The following is a 23,632-nucleotide window of genomic DNA, read 5'->3' as shown; positions in this document are numbered from 1 at the left end:
GGTTTTTGGGCATTGATTCCATTGCATAACATCCTGGGTAAGATTCTTCTTAGTAACCTCAAGTTGACTAAGACTTTGTTAGCAAAGTTTGGTTGAGAGAATCTGTGTGGGGTCCTTGGGTGGCTTTAGTAGAGTTTGTTATGTTGCAAGTATTTGGGCCAGGTCTCCAGTTTTAGGAATACTTTCTCTCACCAATATTAGGGGCTCAGCAAAAGGTCATTAGTGTTGTCTTCCCTCTTCTCTATCTAAGTTTTAGAATAAGAATATAGCAGTTCTGTAAATTCTTACTTTCAGCACAAATTTTTTTATTATATTAACTTGATTTTTCTAATTGTATAGGTGGTATTGGTTGTTGGTATAAGTATTTTACGCTGTGTCGTAGCCATGACTGTCAATGCATCCTTGGAAGCTGGTGATGATGCTGACAAGGTAAGGAGATTACTTTTGCTTTTCCTCTTCATTTTTCTCATCTATTTATTTATATTCTTGTAAAGACAAAATAACTGAGTAGATAAGCTCTGGATTACCAGCTTATTCTTCTGACTGTGCAATAATGAAAGGTAATGATTCCCATGGTGGAATTTAACAATAACAAAGATTGTTTTCTTTAAGGCATTGAGCTGGCAGAATCATAAATAATGTTGGGCAAAATGCTTAGCAGCGTTTTGTTTGTCTTTATGTTCTGAGTTCAAATTCTGCTGAGGTCGACTTTACCTTTCATCCTCTTGGGATTGATAAAATAAGTACCAGTTAAGCACTGGGGTTGATGTAATTGACTTGTTCCCTCCCCTGAATTTGCTGGCCTTGTACCAAAATTTGAAACTAATAATGATTGTTTTCTTAGTTTATTGGAGAAAGATTTATCAAGTAAATTGAATTCAATCAAGTATATCACTGGCTCTTACATTTTTTTTTACCTTGGAGGTATAAACAAAAGCCAACATAGGTGGAGCTTGAACACACTGATAGTAATAAAGGATAGAAACAAAAGAATTAATTAAAAATGCAATGCACTTTATAAATAGAACATGAGTTTAATTAAGTAAAGTATAAAATATAAATCTTTAAATTAAGATCTTAATTTATTTAAAGCAGTGATTCAACTTATATTGATATACATCTGTTACTTTAGAAGTAGAAAATATTTTCCACTTTATAATCCAAATTTTGAAATGTATGAAATCTTGGTTTCATATTTTGGCACAAGGCCAGCAAGTTTGAGGGAGGGGATAAGTCAATTTCAACAACCCTACTACTCAGCTGGTACTTATTTTATTGGCTCCAAAAGGATGAAAGACAAAGTCAACCTCAGTGTGATTTGAACGTATGCTCTAGCTTAAAGATGGACGAAATGCTGTTAAGCATTTTGCCCGAAATGCTAAAGGTTCTGCCAGCTCACCGCCTTAAATGTATGAAATATTTGGGTAACTTTAGTAACACTTAATTGTTGTTGTAATTGCAGAGCTGTGACTAAAGCCATTCCAGCCAGAACCATCCTGACTTTTTCACATATCCATAATCCTATAATCTGATGTACCCTTTTTTAAGATGGTAGGGTATTATTTGAGGGAGATTTAGCTGGCATTTCTTGACAGGCATAAGGGTTTCCTCATTAGCTTGTTAATTATGTTGTGTGATGGTGGAGTAAAGAGAACCCACTGCAAAGGGTGGTCATCTGAAAGAAAACTGAACACCTAAGCTAGAGCCTCACCATCAAATGCATTTTGTAATGATAAGGATTAATTTCTCATTATTTTCTTTAATTCTTATGAAAAATTTTATTTGCTGATAAAATGAATATTTTTGTTCTTGTGACTTATTAATATAAACTTAATTTTTGAAATTTTAATTTAGAATGAGACTGCAAGGCTTTTTGCTGAAGTTGTTAATATTTTATTTCTAAACATAGTTTGTAGAATCAAAAATCAAGCAAAAAAAAAAAAGTAAAACAGAAAACTGCTCTTGCATTATGTATTGTAAAATCCAAAAATTGTACTTAATTTTTGAATCTACCTTTCTATAAATTTTTTTCTTTTTGTAAACCCAGGAAAAACTAAAATATTTTTTTGTTTCATTTTCAGATTTTATGGCTTATTTTAAGATTTTTCCTCCTTACGACTGAGTTGTCATTGGTCATTTTTGGATTTGCTTTTGGTAAGTTACCTCCTACCTTGATCTACATCCATATAAAAGTCTGTCTTGTCTTTTAAATAGCCAACAAGAAATTCTTCCTAAGTTACAGATTCTTTATGAATCGATGTAATTCTTGAAGCACTTTTACACTTTGCTGATGATATCATCATGCTTTGTTACTTTAGTCTTATTCTTCTTTCCATGACATTTTAACCAAAAGGGTACAAAATTGCAACACTGTTTCTCAGGTGGAGTGTTCTTTGTTGTCTTATTATTTCTGTCAGATACATTATATACCATTCTACCAGATACAACTAAATTGTGAAGTACATGTTGGTGTTAGGAAGGGCATCCAACCACAGAAACTATGCCACAGCTGGTGTAGAGCATGATGCAGCTCTCTTGTGTTAACATGGAGAACTGGTGTTAAATGATGATCACACACATACACACAGTAGTCTTATTTCTGTTTTTTCTATTTAATCCACTCACAAAGCTGTGATTAGCCTGGGGCAATAGTAGTAGAAGATGCTCATCCAAGATACTGTGTAGTGGGATTGAACCTGAAAATGCATGTTAGGGAGGTGAACTTCTTAACTATACAGTCATGCCTGTGCTTGTGTGTGTATATATATATATATATAAAAATTTCTTTTGACAACTTTTAGGTCACCTTGATAGTCGAACAAGCATCCAAAGAGTCTTACTTGTTACCTCTGCCATTGCATTATGCTATTCAACGACACAGGTAAGTAAAGTTATTTATTGAAAGCATTCACATTTGCATGGATTCATCAAATCAGAATGGATCTCAAATCATTTTCTTTGCATTCTTTCTTAATATAGTTTTTAGAATAAGAAGAAATACAGAAATCTTTTTATAATTTTCTTAGTCAATATACTATCTCTGTGTCTACTTTAATTTTTATCTTTCCTTAACCCTTTAGCATTCAAACCTACCATATCTGACTCAGATACTCAGTTTTATGTTCAAACTGGCCAGATCCAGCCTTTCAGACTTGCTCTATAATGTCATTCTAACAGTAAACATTCACATCGTTGAAATCTCAAAGCTATGATGAATTGAAAGCAATATGAATAAATAAGCATTATATTTGCCAGAATAATCTAAGCTACTAGCTGTCAGCTGTTTTTGATGATTTACTGACAGTAATGGTTAGAACAATTAGCATTTAAATTGGCCATATTCAGCCCAAATATTCTACCTGTTTTTTTGTTTAAATCAGCTAGATCTGGCTTCTCATGCTTACCCTACAATGACATTCTAAAAATAAATGGGTACATCATTGAAATCTCAAAACTGCAAAATAATGCATGATTAATTCAAAACAATGTGAATAAATATGTATTGTATTTGACAGTAATTTGAGTGCCAAGGGGTTAAATTCAGATTTTGATTCCTTAGAATCTTTTTATTATCTTTCTTTTAATTAATTATTTATGGTTCATTATTACTTTTTACACACACACCCTCACTGGAACTTGCATCAACCATTTCCCTAAATTGCTACATCATTACCAAAATTAACCTTGCACATGCATTCACTCATCATATTTAGTAACCCAGTGTATTCAAAATTTGTAAACGTGCACTCACAATACACCCAGTCATCATCTATTCACTGGAGCTGCGGAGTGGATGAGCTTTCCGTAGAGCCTCTTGTTACAGATAAATATTTTTATTTGACATGTGTATTGAGTCTTCATTTGAACTATGGTCATCTAGCTCCATAATTAGCCTGCTTAACCAATGGACTTGAATGACTCTGATCTATTAGGTGTGTGACATGACATGCTTGTGTAATCACCTAACATTACAACTATTTGTTCTTTAATTCCTGTTAAGTATCTATTTATATTGCCATCTAACTTACCATTTTTGCTTCCTTGTAGCATTTCTGCCTTAAAAGATATCATCAGCATAGCAGTTGTCCCTTAAATTACATAACAGAAAAAAAAAATGTAGAACATATGAGTCTTGGTAATTTGATTAAATGAACTAAGAGAAATAACTCAGAGAGGCCAATAGTGTGTATTTGGATAACAAAGAGGAATAAGGGTATATAAAATCATCATACATTCACATTTACTTGCTTGCATGGGTCAGACAGAATTTTACTGAGGCATATTTTTCTTCAGCCAGATGCCTTTCCTGTTACCAACTCCCATTTGTTTTCAAGCAAGTAATATTCCTCATGGCCAGACATATTTTCATGCAAGACTGGAAACGAAGGATACTGCTTGCATGATAGTAACATACATTTAGAACTATCATTTGAAGTCAATTCAGTAATCCACACACACACACATATACATATGTATGATGGGCTTCTTTCAGTTCATGTCTACCAAATCCACTCACAATGCTTTGATTGGCCCAGTGTTATGTTTGAAGACACTTGCCCTAGGTGCCACACAGTGGGTGTGAAGCCTAGACCATGTGGTTCAGGAACGGACTTCTTAACCATATATATATATATATATATATATGGCTGCATTTATATATATCTTTTGTCTGTTATCTTTTACTTGTTTTAGTCATTAGACTGTGGCCATGCTGGGGCACTGCCTTGAAGAATTTTAATCGAGTGAATTAACCCTAGTACATTTAAAAAAAAAGTTTTTAAGCCTGGTACTTATTCCATCAGTTTCTTTTGTCAGGAACATAAACACACCAACAATGGTTGTCAAGCAGTGGTGGGGGACAAACACAGATACACACACACAACAGGCTTCTTTCTGCCTCTGTCTACTAAATCCACTCACTAGACTTTGATTGGGCCAGGGCTATGCAATGGGGTTGAACCTATAACTATGTGGTTGGGAAGCAAACTTCTTACTACACAACCACACATGCTCACACACGTTCACACACACAAATCAATTTAATCAATGTTTCAAGAAATATAAATATAAAAGATATCATAGAATAAAGTATAGTTTTGTGAAAAACATTCAAAGGATTTTTAAAAATCTACCTTTTGTGATGTTTAGATAGATTTTTAGCAGTTTTATCTAGGCAGGAGAATTTCTAATTTTTCTTATAAAATAATGATTTTTCTATTTCCTTAAGATTTTCATGTCAGTTATATTTTTCCATTCTTCAGCACATTCTGCAGGTTTCAGAATTTTCAGTAAAATAAATGTTCATCTATAAACATGTATCAAAAAGTCAGTCCTATGCAATTGGTCCTGAATATTGACTTCAACCATTTCTTGTTTTAATGTTAATTTAATTTTTCAATTTATTACAGGGTGTACTGGAGTTTTATCCTCCCAAAGATACAATATTCAAACATAACAACATAACACAACGAGATTATGATTTGTTTGGCCATGGTGGGATGGAGTTCTGGTTTACAAGTTCAATGTTCTTCTTCTTGGTAAGTCTTCTTAAAATTGACTTGGTTATTATTTTTCTAAATGTCTGAGATATGTTGTTATTGTTAAGATAATAGTTTTTCAGACTTTTACGTCCATGTGTTTGTTAGTGCTTATGTCTACACTATATAACACCACAGACACATCCAGGCACAAGAATCTTGATGATCAAAGTCCGAACTGATCAAAATACAGTGTAGGTGTAAATGTTGAAGTATGTATCCTTTATCAAGATATGGATAACGGTCTGAAAAATTATCTTAATATTGTTAATTTCTAATTACAAATGCTATGGTAGAACCATCTTTTGTATATGGATAACATCAAGTAGTTCATTGCTGTAGATAGTATATGGATATGTAAAAAGAATTGATGAACTTCGAATCACAATATAAGACAACCTTGAAGAGAGCAAAAAGTTATGAACATGAATATTCTGCTTGATACAGAAGCAGAGACAAAAGAATTATAACAAACACTTAGAAATACTTAGGAATCAATGCACTAGAAAGCGTACAATGTAGGTAAATGAAAGAAAAGGTTAACATGGAATATTAGAGATACATTTGATTAATACTTAAAACAGAGCTAAAATATTTTTTAAAAAAAGGGTAATAAGCTAGCTGTCTTGATAATATATTATTGACAGATATCCTTCCCTTCACCTACCTTACCTGTTTTTCACATAAAGGATCTCTTATAAGTTTATAAGGCATAAAGCAAATAGACAATTCATTAACAAAACACTGGTTATAGCTTGTAAGATTTGTAGAATGTAAAGGTAAACAAATACACAAACAATCAGATTTTTTCAGTTTCCCTCTACTAAATTTATTCATAAGGCTTTGATTGGCCCTTAACTATACCAGATGATACTTAGACAAGTAGTAAAAATAGCAATGGGAAATTTATTCGTAGCTGATTTCACCAAACATACTGTTATCATCAAACATGACAAGTATGATGTTTATATTTATCTGGATGTTTATCACCTTTCTAGTCTCTCCATCTGTCTTTATATCTGTCTCTGTCCACCTGCAGCTTGTCTGTCCATATCTCTCTTTTGTTTGGTCTGGTTTTTAATTTATATGTAATTATTTAAAAAATATTTTCTTTCATCAGGTGTACACAGTTATTACTGTCTTGCCACATACAAACATTCGTTACAAACTCTTTTTACCAAGTAAGTTTCACTATTTCCTTATTGTTTTTTATGACTTAATTTTTAATGAATATATGCATGTTGGGTGGGGTGGGGTTGGGCAATGCTGTTGGTACACTGATAGTTTGGTTCCACTGTATGGTACCTTGGATGTATGTCTTCTACCGAAGCCCCAGACCAATCAGTGTCTGCCTCAACAAGTTTCATTAAACCCATGTCCTCATGGCAAACAGGATATAAAACTAAATAAATGAATGGTATATACTTGGCAGCATTTGCATTGTTTCTGTCTACTAAATTCCATTTAGAAGACTCAAAAGAAACTTTAGGCACTGTATTGTTGGATTAAATCTGGAACCACATGATTACTAGGCCAACTTCTTTGTCACTGGACCATGCCTGCACTCACAAATATGTGTGTATGGAGTTGGTTTTTAACCCTTTAGCATTTAAACTGACTAAAATATTTTACATTTTATGTTAAATTGGCTAGATCAGGCCTCTTATGCCTGTGCTACAATATCATTCTAAAAGTAAAACTCATATCATTGAAGTCTCAAAGTGACAAGATAACGTATGATTAATTCAAAACAATGTGAATAAATAAGCATTAGATCTGACTGAGTAATCTGAATGCTAAAAGGTTAAATATTTCTTTTTGTTTTTCTTCAGCCAAGAGAAGTTTTTATTATTACTGTGCTCTGCTCTCAGTTTTAAATTGTCTGCAAGCCATAGGAAGTGCCATGCTGTATTATGAATATATCAGTGGGCTTTGGTAAGAATTTTCTGGATATCAACATTTCCTTTCTCTTTTGTTGTTCTTGTTGTTGTTATTTAGCTGCAAGTTAGTCCTGATCAAACAATGAAAGAGCTATAGATGTTAACATCTCATCTCTTGTTAAAAAAAAAAATATCTTGGACTATATTAAATGATGGTTGAGTGTGATTTGAGAGAAATTTGACCTCCATTTCTATTTCCTTTTTTTTTATTGTTGTTATAAATCAACTTTAAATGTGAAAACACCATAACTTTTTGTAAATATTATCTATGGAAGCTCAGTGTTCTGTACAAGGATAGCTTAATCTTTTATGGTAATGCCATGAAACTAGAGCTATGCTCTAACTAACCAAACTGCTGACTAAATAAGCAAACGACTCACTGAAGTTTCTCTGGGGCCATTCATATTTTTGTTTTCCATTGTTGCAATTACACACACACACACACACATATATCAGGCTGAGTAAAAAGTAACCAACGTTTTGAAACATGAAATTCAATAATGCGGAAATTTTATTCATCAAAGTAAGTACCATTACAATCAACACATTTTTGCCAATGAGTTACAAGTTTGTTTATTCCAGTAACATAAAAATCTGGAGTTCTGGAGCTGATGGACTCTTTGAATGCACTTTCAGCATTGGTTTGATTTTGTAACTCCCCACGCAGGAAACCATCAAGGTGGTTGAAAAGTGGTAGTCAGTAGGAGAAAGGTCTGGGGAATAAGCTGGGTGGGGAAGAACTTTGTAGCCAAGTTCCCTCAACTTCTGGGGCATCATTAGTGATGGTCAAGCATTGTCATGAAGAATGATTGACCCTCTTCTGCTGACCAGTCTGGGATGGAGGAGTAGCAGTTTTTAGTTCATTTTGGTAATTTCATGCCAATATGTTTCTGCAGTAATGGTTTTTCTGGGTTTTAGGAAGTTATAGTGGATGGATCCAGCAGTACACCACCAAACATTCACCATGACCTTCTTTTTGAAGTGCTTGGGCTTAGGGAAGGTTTTTGGTGCTTCATTTTGGTCCAAGCACTGCAAAGAACGTTTTTTATTATTGTACAGAATCCACTTTTCATTACAATTTACAATACAGTAGAGAAATGGATCAATCTGGTTATGGAAAAGAAGCAACAAGCAAATTTCATATCTGTGCATTTTCTGATTTTCATTCAAATTACGTGGTATCCATTTGTCAAGCTTTTTTGGTTTTCTGATCACATGCAAATGGTTGCAGGCAGTTTTCTGGCTAACTTGAAGTTCTTTTGCCAGTTCTCGAGTGATTTTATGTAGATTTTCTCAATGATGGTCTTCAATTGACCGTCATCGATGACAGATGGGCATCCACTAACTACACTCATGCTCTTCAAAGCTCAGGTCTCCACTGCGAAATTGTTTAAACCATTTTCGAGCTGACCACTCACTGATCATTTCTTCACCAAACAATTTATTGATATCACAAGCAGTTTCAGCTGCTTTACATACTGTTTTGAAGTCGAATAGCAAAATTGCTTGAATATCACACTTTGACAGTTCCATTTCAGATGATTGTAACAATGGTGAAAAAAATATCAATATTAATTTATTGATGTATTTGGGCAAGTCTGTATCTGTATTAGACAATTGCAAAAAAATGTTTAAAAAAAGATTCAAAACTCTGCAAAAATCTGGTACAACTTCGTCATGGTTTGAAACGTTGCTTACTTTTTACTCAACCTAATATATATATATATATATATATATATATAATATATATATATATATATAATATATATATATATAAAGTTAATCCAAACAAGAAAACACAGAAAAAAAGAAAAAAAGAAAAAAAACACAGCAACGCAGGACGTGGAACAATTAAAGTATTATTGACGCTCAGGAAAGAAGGGAGGCTACCATTGGTTTCATGTTCAGAAAAATATCTTAATAATTTTTAAAGCTGATTACATGGAGGAATGGTATTTATCTCCATGTGATTGGCTTGAAAAATTATTGAGATATTAAGAAATTTTTCTTAACATGAAACCAATAGTAGTCTTAGTACACAAATAAAGAAATTTTATCCACCAATGCAGTGTTGAGCACTTATTGTCATTGTTTGACATTTATATATATATGTATATAAGACATCCCCCTCTATCCCCTCTGTACCGCTTATATTTACCCTCACTGTACCTTGGGGGCATGTCCTGATGCATCTCTAACATATCATCTGTTTCTCTCTAACTCTACCTCTCCTTCCTCTTTCTGCTGAGGTAGCCAAGTATCTCCTGTATAGTAAGATACCTGTCTCTATCCTTCTATGTATTTTAGTTTTGTTGATATTACCACATATTTATATTTTAGTATTTTTCATATTTTCATCTACTTATTTCTATTTCAGTATTGTTGATATCACCACATATTTGTATTTCTCATTTTTTGATCCACTCGTCTATGGAACATTTCTTAAAGAACTTTTTGAGTAAGTATCGATTTCTTTTTTTCATACTTCCTCTACTGTTCTATAACTGAAATTCATTGATCAGTTTTTCAATTAAATAAATCTATATCTATTGCGCCAATGAGGGAGGCTCTACATGTTTGCCCAACCTGCAAGAATTAGCAGTCAAATCTTCTTAAATCATACACTGATGTCTTAAACAGGAAGGACATATTAGATAATGTGACTTTAGATCCATTCTGCCTTCAAAAAAGATAGTTTAATAATAGTTTGATCATCATCATAGTTCTTCTCACATTGTATGTTAGTATCAATGTGTTTTATAACATAGATTTTAGTTATTATGTGTCTAAACTCGGTGCACCATTCAGTGCTCAAAAGAAGCTGAATTGTCACACAGTAACAATACCCTTCTTTGAAACAAACAGGTTCTTAGTTCGCAGGCTCATGGTGATATAATTATCAAATTTTGTGTAATAGGCTGTTCTTCTTATTGTTGATTAGTCTCAGATCAACTTGGATTAAGTAAATCTATGATCAAAAGTATTCCAGCCAAGATCATCTTATCTTTATTCAAACATGTTTCTAGGGTTTCTCTTTTTAAGAAAATAAGGTGAAATTCGACAGAGATTTGACTGCTAATTAATGCATGTCAAGCAACTGCATAGACTTCTTTATTTTTTTTGTTTGGATCAATTTGACCTATAAACTATTAAAATGCTGTACCATCATACTTATTTTAAACTTGAGTGTGTCTGTATTTTCTTTGAACAAACCAAATACAAAAACTTGAACTGGAAAGATATTTGTCTTTAAAACACTCCTGATTCTATTTTTACTATATTATGGATGTAAAATTGTTGAGAGAAAAAGGCAAATTTTGAGGTTTTTTTGATATTGAAATGTTTGATCTTGTGAGAATTTATTAGAAAAAAAATATGACTTTTCTGTGTCTTTCAGGACTACCAGTCCCAGCATACCCTTCTCCTACAGACCTCAGCTTGATGAAACTGGAGAAGACGACACCGTCAACTTGCCTTACCATGGGTCGCAGGTGAAGGTGTATGCCGATGACACAGGTAGTGCCAGTGGAAGTTATGACAGCACTCATTTCGACAAGCAAATCAGTATGAATCCGTCCATTAACTCAACCAGTGTCCACATCGGCAACCCAGTCCTTCAGATCAACAGTGACTATTACCAAAGTTATTCGTGAGACTGTCTAGCAATGTGGCAAAAGACATTGTTTTATTGTAGCAGCTGTAACTGGACTAAAGGATGATTTCTGAAGACTCTGTTGAATGTTTTTTCTCCCTCCATCCATTCATCAGCCCCCACTCATTCCTCTGTAATATGTCACATAGCAATTACTACTTTCCAAAAAGTTTTAATTACAACACACACACACACACACACACACATTTATACATACAAATAAATACATCTTTAAAAATAGGTGGGCATAACCTAAGCATAGAAAGAAAATAATCAATGAAATTAAGATATGAAAAAATTGTAAAACAAGAGAAACACAAAGAACAAAAAAAAAATAAGGCGAACATATTCCCCTCCCACACTCATAAAAAAAACATCAACAATAACAGGAAACAAACAGCGAAAATAGATTCAGAAGAAAATAGAAATATCTTCAGACTTGAATCTTTCCTCTGAGTTACTGAGTTCAACTTTGAACTAATTAGTTATTTCAATGAACAAAGATTCATGGTGTAAGACGAAGTAAGAAAAAGTTAACATAAACAATACATTATTTATCTATCTTACACATAAACAAACAAACATTGTGTTCTCCATCAAAATTACAGAATCAATCTTTGTTCTGAGTATCTAAACTGTAACTTTTCTTTTTCTATAAACTACAGATACAATAAAAGTATAACTTTACAAAGCAGATGATCCGCCATTTTGTATGTATGAATGTATTGTATATGTATGTCCCTATAATTATCTAGCTATGTGTATGTATGCATATATATATATATATATATAATATATATATATATATTATATATATATTTGTTGTATATGTGTGTATATATATATGTGTGTGTGTATGTTGTGTGTAAATATATATGTTGTTTATATACATATATACTTATGTTTATATTATATTTATACTTATATTTATTTATATATATGTATGTTTGTGTATTATATATATATATATATATAATATATATATGTATGTTTGTGTATGTATATATATATATATATTATATATATATATATATGTATGTATGTATGTTTGTGTATGTATATATATATATATGTATGTATGTATGTTTGTGTATGTATATATATATATATGTATGTATGTTTGTGTATGTATATATATATATTATATATATGTATGTATGTTTGTGTATGTATATATATATATATATATATATATAATGTATGTAATGTTTGTGTATGTATATATATATATATATGTATGTATGTTTGTGTATGTATATATATATATATATATATGTATGTATGTTGTGTGTGAATATATATGTTTATATACATATATACTTATGTTTATATTATATATATATATATACTTATATTTATTTATGTATATGTATATATATACTTATATTTATTTATGTATATGTATATATATATCTATTATATATATATATATATATATATATATATATATATATATATATGTGTGTGTGTGTGGTATGTATGTGTGTGAATATATATGTTGTAAGGATGGGAAAGCTTTATCCATAGTTGAATTCTTCTGAAAAGACAGAGATGTTGTACATATATATCATTATTTTCATTTTATTTATTAGTTACATTAACTGTGTCCTATCCTTCAGGATGTTGACAAAGTTCATTCATTTGTTACCTGATGAGTTGCACCCAGCAGGAAACAATTGTAGCCATTGAATAACTAAGTCTTCTATATGTACCAAGTAAAAATTTATTACTCATATGTATATCCAAACAAATATATGGTGTCTGTCTGTCTGTATGTATGTGTGTGTACATATATATATATATATAGTGCAGACGACAATAAAATTGTTTAGAAACACTTATTCTTTAACTGGCTCTAGATTGTATAACAGATATAAAGTGATGATATATATGTCTTTATTGTAAGTGTATAAATGTCTTGAGTCACTGATATTTATTTATGCAATCAAATGAGCCATGTTTGTGGATTCATGGAAGCATGCATACATAAACAATCTGAAACCTATCAAAAAATAAAATGTTACTATATTTCACTAAAAATGTTAAAAGAAAAACAAAACAACAAACTATTCTGACTGAAAAACTAAGAAAAATACATAACTATGTTCTCTATTTTTAATTAAATGCATGATACAAAAAAAAAAAATATAAATAAAAGAGTAAGAACAAAAGAACGATACATTCTCTATTTCACCCCCAAATATATTTCATAATTTACGATTTTGAGATATCCATCTTGGATTCTAATTTAGAGTTCTTAGACTGTACGTGCACATATATCTGTGTATGTGTTACTGCATGATGCATTTATTGTTTTGGCTGTTCTAATTAACAGAAGTTCAGCCATCACCTTCCCATTTTTTTATTTTCTGGATCATATATTTAGGGTACATTATACAATATGTCCATTTTTAAAGATAGTAAAATGTAATTTGAATGAGATTACCTGCTATTTTCAGCTTTTTGAGCAACCATTTGTATTCTCCTTCACTGACCTCAAGGGCTTTTTGTGTGACAGATATGATCATTTTGTGTATCTGTGCAACTGACTTGATGTGGGTGTACATGTTGGTGCTTTTGTATTTATTTCATTCATTTCTTTAATTTATTAAACAAAATCAATTGTAATTACTAAATTTGATTTAGCTGATTTCATTTCAAACGACATTAGAAGATAAAAAATTTACTCTATGAAAATATTGTGAAGCAATGGCAATAAAACCCAGATTACAAATATCTGTTTTAATAATTCCAATAATGTATTGTTCTTTATCAATTAGAAGTGAAATAAATAAATGAATATATAAATAAATAAAAAAAAACTGGTGTAAGTAAATATTTGAAGAAATTTATAATGTCTGTCTGTGTGCAATTAATCAGTGAGTAAGCTCCTGGCAAGATGTGTTTTTTCCCCTTCCCAGGTGAGTCATTTGATTTAGCACCCTGTGTCTGCAGTGCTTTGGTTATATCTTGGATATAGCCAGAGGTACTTGGGTTGTAATCAGTAATGGGACAGGTCGCTATTTTACCCCTTTCATACAATGTAATCCAATATGAGTTAAACATTTTCATTTATGATTTTCCTAATGCTTTCAATAAGTAGGATTTGAGTTTAGCAGTTAAAAGTTGCATCAGCATAAGATGTAACAATTTATAAAGGTAGTAGAGGCTGATGTGGGCTGAATGCTACTGTTTTAAAATTGAAAAAAACACTTTTTAGTATTAAAATTAATCCTTCCAGATTTACTCCAGGTCTTCTTCATATTTACCAATTTTCAGCATTTCGTTTATACAAATTATCTTTAGGATTCATGAAATATGTGTTTAGGGTGATCAGTGAAGTGCTGAAAGAAACTTATGTTCTGTGTTCAAATCCTGTTAAGGTCCCCTTTGTCATCTTTTTGGGGTTTAGAAAATAGGTAGCAGTCATTTTAATCAACAATACCCACGCACCCAATAATTGTGGCTTTGTACATATATCAGAAATTTTCTTTTGATCATTGATTTCATCTATTTTCACTGCCCACTATTTCTGGGCAGGTCGTTGGGGTAGAATCCTCAGGCATCTCCTCCATAGGTACCTATCAGAAGTAACCAGCATTAGACTTTCCGACTGGATTCCAAAGTGTGACCAAATGAGACTGGTATTATTCAACCCTTTTGTTTTTAGTCTATCCCTAGGTCTCCTGCCAGTTGGCTTGGCTTGAATCCATTTTGTGATCATTCCTGTGATATTCTCATCACATCTGTAGTACTGGAGCTGTGACTTCTCAAATATAGAGAAGTAGCAGTTTGACCTAGAGAGAAACTCCCTGATCTCCGAGTATATATCCTTTAGAGAACCCTTTTGGCTGCTGGTATTCACAAACTTACTCTTTTAGTCATTTTAGTCCTAATGTTCATGAATATAGGTAACAATAGGCATGGAACTGAATTGAAGATAGCACGTTTGACTTTTTTACCAACCTTTTTTCTTCTGAGGATCAAATATTGAAGCTGGTGCATTACTGTGCCAGCACCTACAATTCTAGCATCCATTTCAACTTCCTGTCTCCCATCACTCGCAAATACAGCCCTGAAATACTCAAACTTCTCCAGTTGCTGTTAGGAAGGGTATTCAGCTGTAAAAACAGACACAGTAGCCTCGGATAGTCTTCTATCTGGCTGGCTCCTGTCAACTGTCTTACCCATGCATGCATGGAAGACATGTTAAACGATGATGATGATTATACACACACGCACACACTCTCTTTCAGAAGGTCAGCAGTATGTTGGTAAAGATATTGATTACATTGGCTGAGTTGTTGATTTATTTTAAAATAGGGAGGGAACTAATTTAGATGATATGCAATTTGAATTTGCTCCTGGACCTGGAATCACTAGTGTTCTTTTCCGAGTGCGACAACTAGTATTCTTTGATAAGAACTAACATTTATTGACTTTCACTGGATTCCACACTGCTGTTGACAACAAGGGTTTCTTCGAAATGAATGACAGTGCATGTTGTTTTCGGACAGCGAAGTACGACATTGCATGATATAAAATATATGCTAGATGTGTGATGTTACTATAAAAAGATGATTACAGCAGAAGCGAGCTGAGTGATCAACTCATTCTTAACAGTATTTGTTGTAATAATAAATAAAAAGTTGCCAGCAAGGGAGGTAACTCTTCAATATATTTTCCAGAGTTTTAGAGACTACCCCCCCCCCTCAAAAATCACAAAAACTTAAAAACATCAACAAAATTCAGTAAACTCCGTGTTACATAAAGATAACGTTTCTGAAGACTTTGTAACATGAAATTCCATATTGTGTAAACCAGACGTGTCAAACTTTTTAAATTCATTTATACCAGATCCTACACATACAACGAGGTGGGAAAATGAATTTAGTAGGTATATCTGCAAGCTTGACAAGATGAATTCATACAGAACCAAAAAAATCTCAGTATTGCAAGCCAAAAATCAATAAAAGTGTAGTGTGATGGAGGAAGAAGGCAACAGAAAAAGAAGCAAACGGGAGAAAGAAATACAGAGACCTTACCTGTTGACCTAGGCGGGATGAGCGATCACTGTCAAGAAATAAACACGTCCTTGCACGCTGCCGTCTCTGTTTGAACTGCCCACACATGCCCCGTGGCTGTTCCACAGGCCCCTGCAGTCTTCACTTCCGTCTACCTCATCTGCAATCCTCTCCACAAACACCACATAGCTCATCACAGCCCATAACACCACAAAAAGCATGGCAACTAATAGAAGAGTGGCGGCAGAAGTCAAGAAACCAGTATAGCGATTTCAGATTACCTCCCGGTAACTTGAAATCGTTTTAAGATTACTGCCGAAGGTAATTTGAAAGCGATTTCAAGTTACACCCTATGATTTCAGATTACCCTCCCACCGAAAATTCTTCCCCAAATGTTCGTTACTGTGATAGCAAATAGGGAGGTAATGTGCTGATGTTTGTTATGAGTGTGTATGTGTAATGTACATTTGTAAATGAAAGAGAAAGTAATGTAAATCAAAGAGAAAGTCGGAACTTTCATTTAGTTGGGAGTTTTACTTAAAGCTGAAGAAATTTGAAAGAAGCATATCCAGACAAAAAGGGAAACCTATGTAGGCTCTCTAAGCATTATGTTGTGCAGAGTGGTTAACTCTACTCGTCACAGAGCAGAGAGAGTAAGAACTTTTGAAAATGAATACTAAGAAGTCTTAGTCTTCGCGATCCGGATGAACTGCTTGGAAAGTCAACTTGGTGTTGACAGAACACGGGCTAAAATTTTAGAGAGGTTTTATTGGAAAAATATGGGCAAAGACACGAAATAGTTCGTTTTGTCTTGTGATCGGTGTCAAAAAGTGAACCCACAAAATTAATGTTGGAGAGCTTCATCCTGTACTGTGCCAAATGAAATGATGGCCCAAAGTGGTGTCGACATCACAGATTTGCCAAAAACAAATGATGGTTATTGTTGCAATGGATTACTTTTCCAAATGGCCTGAGGCTCAACCTTTGAAATATGCTTTTATTTAAAATAAATTGCAAACACAGTGTAGCATATCTGATATCTTCACTGTTTGAGAGACACATTAAGAATGATCTCGTTTGAGATTACAACCATCTTTGGCTAGTTTGACCCTGTTGTGTCCAGTGCTCTGATTGGTTGGCATTCGGCGCAGTTTGTCTTTCGACTTATTTCGCGCCAGTGAGTAGGCCAACCAGCCACGAGCCATCTAAACCCTATAAATAGGCTAATATTTCACTATTCTCGGTCTTTCGGCTTTAGACCTTCAAAGGTCTAGTCACTGACCACAGAGCTATTCAGCCATATTCCCTACAACAGAATCTTTGATATTCGACATGTTTTTTTTTCAGCACATCATAAAAGTGTTTTAAGAAATCTAGTATTTTTTCTCTTATTTTCATATTTAAAGTTTACAATCTTGAATGTTATCCATATTTAATGTTATAAAAATATCAGGAGTTGTAAGTCTTATGATTTATTATTTTAGTAAAATCATTGAGTAGGTAATGTGAACAACACGGGGGTAATTTGAAATTGGTTTCAGATTACTCACCCCACCCCCAGTAATCTGAAATCGATTTCATACTACCAGGCGGTAGCTTGAAAGAGAGAGTGACAGCATACATTTTAAAATTTTATTTTCGTTGCATTTTTTGGGTGAGTGATTCACTGAGAGAGAGAAAGAGAGAGTGATAGCGTAACCTCTTCTCTTTTTCTGTCAAACGCACTAAAAAAAAGATGTGAGAAAAAGTAAAATAAAATTTACGCTATCTCTCTCTCAGTTAAACACTCACAAACTCAAAAGAGATGAAAGGAGAAATAAATTTTAAAAAATATATGCAGTGTGAGGGAAAGAGTAACAGCGTACATTTTAAAAATTTATTTTTCCTCGCATCTTTTTTGATTGAATGTGTAAGTGATTGACTAAGAGAGGGAGGTGTGTGTTGTCGGAAAGAGAGGGAGAGAAAGTGTGTGTATGTGTGTGTGAGAGAGAGAGAGAGCATAAGAATAATTTATTTACTTTTTCTCGTATCTGTTTTTAGTGTGTGTTTGACTGAGAGAGAAAGAGGGGTGTTACGCTATCACACACACACACACACACACACACACACACACTCTCTCTCTCTCTCTCTTTCTCTCAGTTAATCACTCACTAAAACAAGATGCGAGGAAAAATAAATTTTAAAATGTGCGCTGTCACTCTCTCTCTCCCTCACACACACCTTCTCTCTCTCTCAAACACACTTTCTATCTTGCACCTCACCATCAACATATACACACGTCCCTGTCATTTTCTCTCTCTTTCACTTTATGCTGACATCAAATTAAATGTACGTTTCCACATGAAAAAAAACAAAAAAACAAATAAGAAATTTATACGGAATTTACCGAACGCTGTACCTTAACAGCTGATAGATCATTGACGTGACTCAAATCAAAGGGTAGCCCTCGCTGAAACTTATCTCCTGCCATAAAATCTTCGATGATATAAAAATACCAGAAATAAATCACTGCTTTAATCTATACCTCAAAAAAACCTACCATCCAATTAGTGGAACACCTCAAAACAACAACTCAAATGGGATAAAGAGTACACGTATCGCAACAACAACAACAACAACACCAAGTGTGTATAGATTTACAATATATCCTATTGTTAAGAAAATTTTACATAATCATTCAATAAAACTCAAATGGGATAAAGAGTACACGCTTTATCCGCCTAAACAGTGCAATGGGTCCCGCTTGGTAGTCAAGTCCCTGACGCCCCACTTTATTGAGGCCACTATTGTTACGGGGTGTGGAAGGGGAGGGGAATGTTTTCATTTCAAGGATGTACCTTTATCCCTCGGGGTCAGAAATGCCGTTTAACTTCAGCAGACCGTAGTTCCTGGTGAGGCCATGTCCATCAACAAATCCCAAGGTCAAACACTATCGGTGGCAGGTATCCATTTGGGGGAGCCGTGCTTTTCACATGGGCAACTTTATGTGACCTACTCCCGTGTGGGAAGTAGAAACGCTCTTTTTGCATATGCTTCTCAGGGCAGAATACGCAATGTTGTCTATAGCGAAGTTTTATAGATGTAGACAGAAGAACAAGTCATCATTGCAGCCAATGTGGTTATAAACAAGTGATCTGGAAGCGTTGGCTGGACATATTCTCAAACCATGGCAACATGACTCATGGACTCTTCCTCTTCTTTATTGGACAATGCTGACTTCTCCAACAACAATGCTCACTCGGCCGATATCAGTGCTTGGCCAAGTTGTTCATAGAGTTAGGCTAGAAGAGCCAGGCTCCTTATTTGTTTGTTAAGGCTGTTGGTAAGTTTTCCTAAGTTACTCCAATCTGGATCCCCAATGCAAACCTTCAAATCAACCTTCTCCAATGCAGATCTCTAATGCAACTTTATCCAATCCAAATCTTTGAGTCAACCTTCTTCACTGCAGATCTCCAATGCAAACCTTCGATGCATCCTTATCCAGTGCAAACCTTCGATGCAACCTTCTCCAATGCATATCTTCGATGCAGATCTCTGAGGCAACCTTCTCCAATGCATATCTTCGATGCAGCTTTGACCGATAGTACCCCGAGGAGGGGTTAGGACTAGATTGAGATTAGTCGCTGCCTTTTAGAGGTTCCTGAGCCCCCTTTCATTAGGTTAGCTTAGGCTTAGGTTAAGGCTTAGTTGTGATCCGAACATAACCTCTTCTGACACAGAAGATCGGGAGACCTTTTGGGCATTATTTTTCCTTGCTGGAAGGGTTCCCAACCCATGGGCCAAAGGGGTTAGATTATGATGGGGGGATTCGAAAGGGCCGGCATGTGCAACCTGATCACTTCTGCCGGTCAAACTCCCAACCCATGCATTCTCGTCGTGACACTGATTCTTCAGAACTGGGTTGGGTGTGAAAACTAACTTCAAAGTATAAATATAGATTTTTTGAATCAGCAATGTTGTGTTCTGTTAAGTCCTTTTTGGTGTGAAAAATCAATAAATAGATTTCTTATGGGGTTTTCCATTCCATCAGGATGAAAAATCGATAAACCGATTCTTATAGGATTTCCCACTAAAATTGGCTACACCCCATTTTCAACAATAACTTTTTACCAATTTTCATACATTTTGTTCAAACTTTATGCTGGCATTGCTTAGGACTTATGGGATATTTGAATGCTTTAAGTTCTACAAAAAAAAAAGAAAGAAAGAAAGAAAAACAATCGATGAGTGGAAAAATCGATAAATCAATTCCTTATGGGATTTCCCAATCAAATTCTCTGCAATCCGTTCTCAGTCAATGGATTTCACTCAAATTTGACGTTGGTGTAACTTAGTTTGGTTTGAAACAAAGCGCTTGAATAGCTTAATAACACTGACTTAATCCCGAGCAAAGCCGTGCTAAACTGCTGGTGTATATATATATATATATATATATATATATATATATATTATATATATATATATCTTATGATAAAAGGCAGATTTTCTCTAAAGTTTTTTCAATTTCACCCCCAATTAAGCAAAAATTCGAGAAAACTCAATATTTTACGATTTCCCTCTTTCATTTCAAGTGCTTCACTCCTACCATTACCACTACACTTTCTCCTCCTTTCTCTTTGCAAGTGTGCAACAATTAAAGTGAAAGTATTTATATAAAAGGGATGAGCCATTAATACTGGTCATCCTTTTTGCTAGAGGAAGATCCGCTATCGTCTTATATGCTACACCACTGGTTTTCAATTCATATTAATCAAATTAATATTCAATTTTTCACCCTTATTATGTGTGTGTGTACTAGCAATTCCTATAAAATTGCATCAATGACTTGAACTTGAATAAGTGGTTTCACATAAATGGGTATACATTAAAAAGGTTTGTTGTTATTATTATTACTGTTTGACTATTGTAATCACGTTTGTTGGTTCCTCGTCAGGGAAACGTTGTTGTGTTGCATTTGTTAAATAATTGTAAACCGTAACCCTCCCCCTTTCGGAGAAGGGGCTTTGGTTATTGTTTTAAAATTGAATTGTGTCCCTGTTTGGGGAAATTGACAATATTTTCACCGTCTTTACGGAAACGTTTTTGTTAAAATGCCTTCGATAGAAGAAAGTCCAAAAATGAATTTCGCTGCAGCCGTACACTTCTATACAAGAGGGAGGACAAGATCCAATTGATCGAAATTGCAAGAGACGGACCTACAATTCCAGTTTGTTATATATTTTGAGTATTGTTATCACTAGCGATATCAAGATATAACTTTGTATTTTGTATTTTATGTGTAGATGTATATATATATATATATATAGATGTACATGTAATATGTACACACACATATATATATATATATACATGCATAATATATCTACCTATACACACACACACACATACATAGGGGCCGGTGTGGCTGTGTGGTAACAAACTACGTTCGAAGATACTGTACTTGATATGGGCGGTAGTGCCTTGCCGGTCTATGGCCTACCTTCAACAAACCGGGAAGGCACAAACACTCTGTCTTCACATTTGCTGCGTGAGACATGTTTTAATGTTGACGAGCTTGCCGAGTATATAGCCGACAATGAGCCAAAGCTCCTTCCAGAACAGAAGTTCGCTTACAACTCCGTTGTTAATTCAGTCCGGGCCAAAGCTGTGGGGATATTTTTCCTGGACGATCCTGGGGGCACTGGGAAAAATTTTCTCAACAAATTAATATTGGCTGAGATTAGGCGAACACAAGGCAATGCCCTAGCTGTGGCATCATCTGGAATTGCGGCTACTTTGTTGCCAGGCGGCAGGACAGCTCACTCCACTTTCAAGCTTCCGCTTGACTTAGCGAAGACTGAGACACCAACTTGCAACATCAGTAACAGCTCCGATCAGGCAGAAGTCTTCAGACGATGCAAGCTTATCGTTTGGGATGAATGCACGATGGCCCACAGAGGTGCTCTTGAGGCACTAGATAGATCTCTCAGAGACATCAAACACTCTTCAGCTCCCATGGGAGGCATAACACTTCTTCTTTCAGGGGACTTCCGACAAACACTTCCCGTTATTCCCAAAGGGACTAGAACTGATGCAGTAAGTGCGTGTCTTAAGTCATCCATATTGTGGCCACTGGTGAAGACTCTCAAGCTTCACACCAATATGCGTGCTCATATGCGACGTAATATCACATCAGCAGCATTTTCTCATACCCTCCTTGCACTTGGCGAAGGCAAAATACCAGGGGATGAAAATGGTAATATTGCCATCGATTCCATTTGTACCATTGTTAAAACGCCTTCTGATCTCAGAGATGCAGTGTTCCCAGATCTACAAGCTAATTATCAGAATATGGATTGGATTGGCCAAAGGGCTATTCTGGCCCCGAGGAATAAAACTGTTCACCATATTAATGATGAAATGCTAAAACTCATTCTTGGGGATGTCTATGTATATAAGTCTATCGATACAACTCCTGACCGAGAGGACGTCATCAACTATCCAATAGAGGTACTCAATTCCTTTCAGACCCCCGGACTACCACCACACATTCTCAAACTTAAAGTTGGTGCCCCTATAATGCTCATTAGAAATTTGGTTCCCCCAAAACAATGCAATGGCACACGTTTGATCGTTAAGTCCTTATCTCCCACCGTAAACTTATATCAATATTTGCCTGAATAATCATCATAATTCAGTGCAATCATTAACAGTACTTTCAAGCAATTCAGCCCCGAGCATCGCCGGGCAATTCTGCTAGTATATATATATATATATATATATAAATATGTGTGTGTGTGTGTGTATGTGTGTGTATAATAGGCGCAGGAGTGGCTGTGTGGTAAGTAGCTTGCTTACCAACCACATGGTTCCGGGTTCATTCCCACTGCGTGGCACCATGGGCAAGTGTCTTCTAATATAGCCTCGGCCGACCAAAGCCTTGTGAGTAGATTTGGTAGACGGAAACTGAAAGAAGCCCGTCGTATATATATATATATATATATATATGTATGTGTGTGTATATGTTTGTGTGTCAGTGTTTGTCCCCCCAACATCGCTTGACAACCGATCGTGGTGTGTTTACATCCCCGTAACTTAGCGATTCGGCAAAAAGAGCCGATAGAATAAGTACTAGGCTTCCAAAGAATAAGTCCTGGGGTCGATTTGCTCGATTAAAGGCGATACTAGCAGAGATACCCGACATTGATTGGGATTAAAGTGAATATACGAAGTGTGTATTTGGTATAGTGCAAATGGCTAAATTCAGTTGGATGTGACGTTGGGGTATTTTGCAAGAAGCACTCAACCCAAATACTGGGCTATTAACACTGTTGGAATCCAAAACAAGGCCAGAATACATCTGGTGTAGAAAATCCAAGTTTCATGACGATTATACTGTCAAATTTGGCGAAGAGTAAATAATCCAATGAAAAGAAGATAAAGAAAATTCTTTAACACATCTTTAATCGTAAGTTGCACATGTTTCTCAATCATCTTAAT

General features: G+C 34.5%; 1 protein-coding gene and 1 long non-coding RNA gene across 3 annotated transcripts in view; both read left to right on the top strand.

Annotated features, from left to right (window-relative positions):
* Nucleotides 1-11,823, top strand: part of LOC115217449 (transmembrane protein adipocyte-associated 1 homolog) — a 36,612-nt gene extending 24,789 nt beyond the window's left edge. For both annotated transcript variants that reach the window (XM_029787152.2, XM_029787153.2), the window contains 8 exons: nt 340-429; nt 2,082-2,154; nt 2,802-2,881; nt 5,409-5,537; nt 6,658-6,718; nt 7,370-7,472; nt 9,855-9,935; nt 10,875-11,823. In XM_029787152.2, coding sequence (XP_029643012.1) covers nt 340-429; nt 2,082-2,154; nt 2,802-2,881; nt 5,409-5,537; nt 6,658-6,718; nt 7,370-7,472; nt 9,855-9,935; nt 10,875-11,130 — 873 coding nt within the window. In that variant the 3' untranslated portion in view covers nt 11,131-11,823. The remainder of the gene's footprint in view (nt 1-339; nt 430-2,081; nt 2,155-2,801; nt 2,882-5,408; nt 5,538-6,657; nt 6,719-7,369; nt 7,473-9,854; nt 9,936-10,874) is intronic.
* Nucleotides 11,824-12,155: 332 nt separating this feature from the next.
* Nucleotides 12,156-13,884, top strand: LOC118765440. The gene is made up of 2 exons (XR_005001309.1): nt 12,156-12,239; nt 12,937-13,884. It is a non-coding gene; the product is annotated as an uncharacterized LOC118765440 (long non-coding RNA).
* Nucleotides 13,885-23,632: the final 9,748 nt, after the last annotated feature.

The sequence above is a fragment of the Octopus sinensis genome, linkage group LG11 (assembly GCF_006345805.1).
Source record: "Octopus sinensis linkage group LG11, ASM634580v1, whole genome shotgun sequence".
Taxonomy (NCBI): Eukaryota; Metazoa; Mollusca; class Cephalopoda; order Octopoda; family Octopodidae; genus Octopus; species Octopus sinensis.
This window is presented reverse-complemented; position numbering and strand designations above follow the sequence as displayed.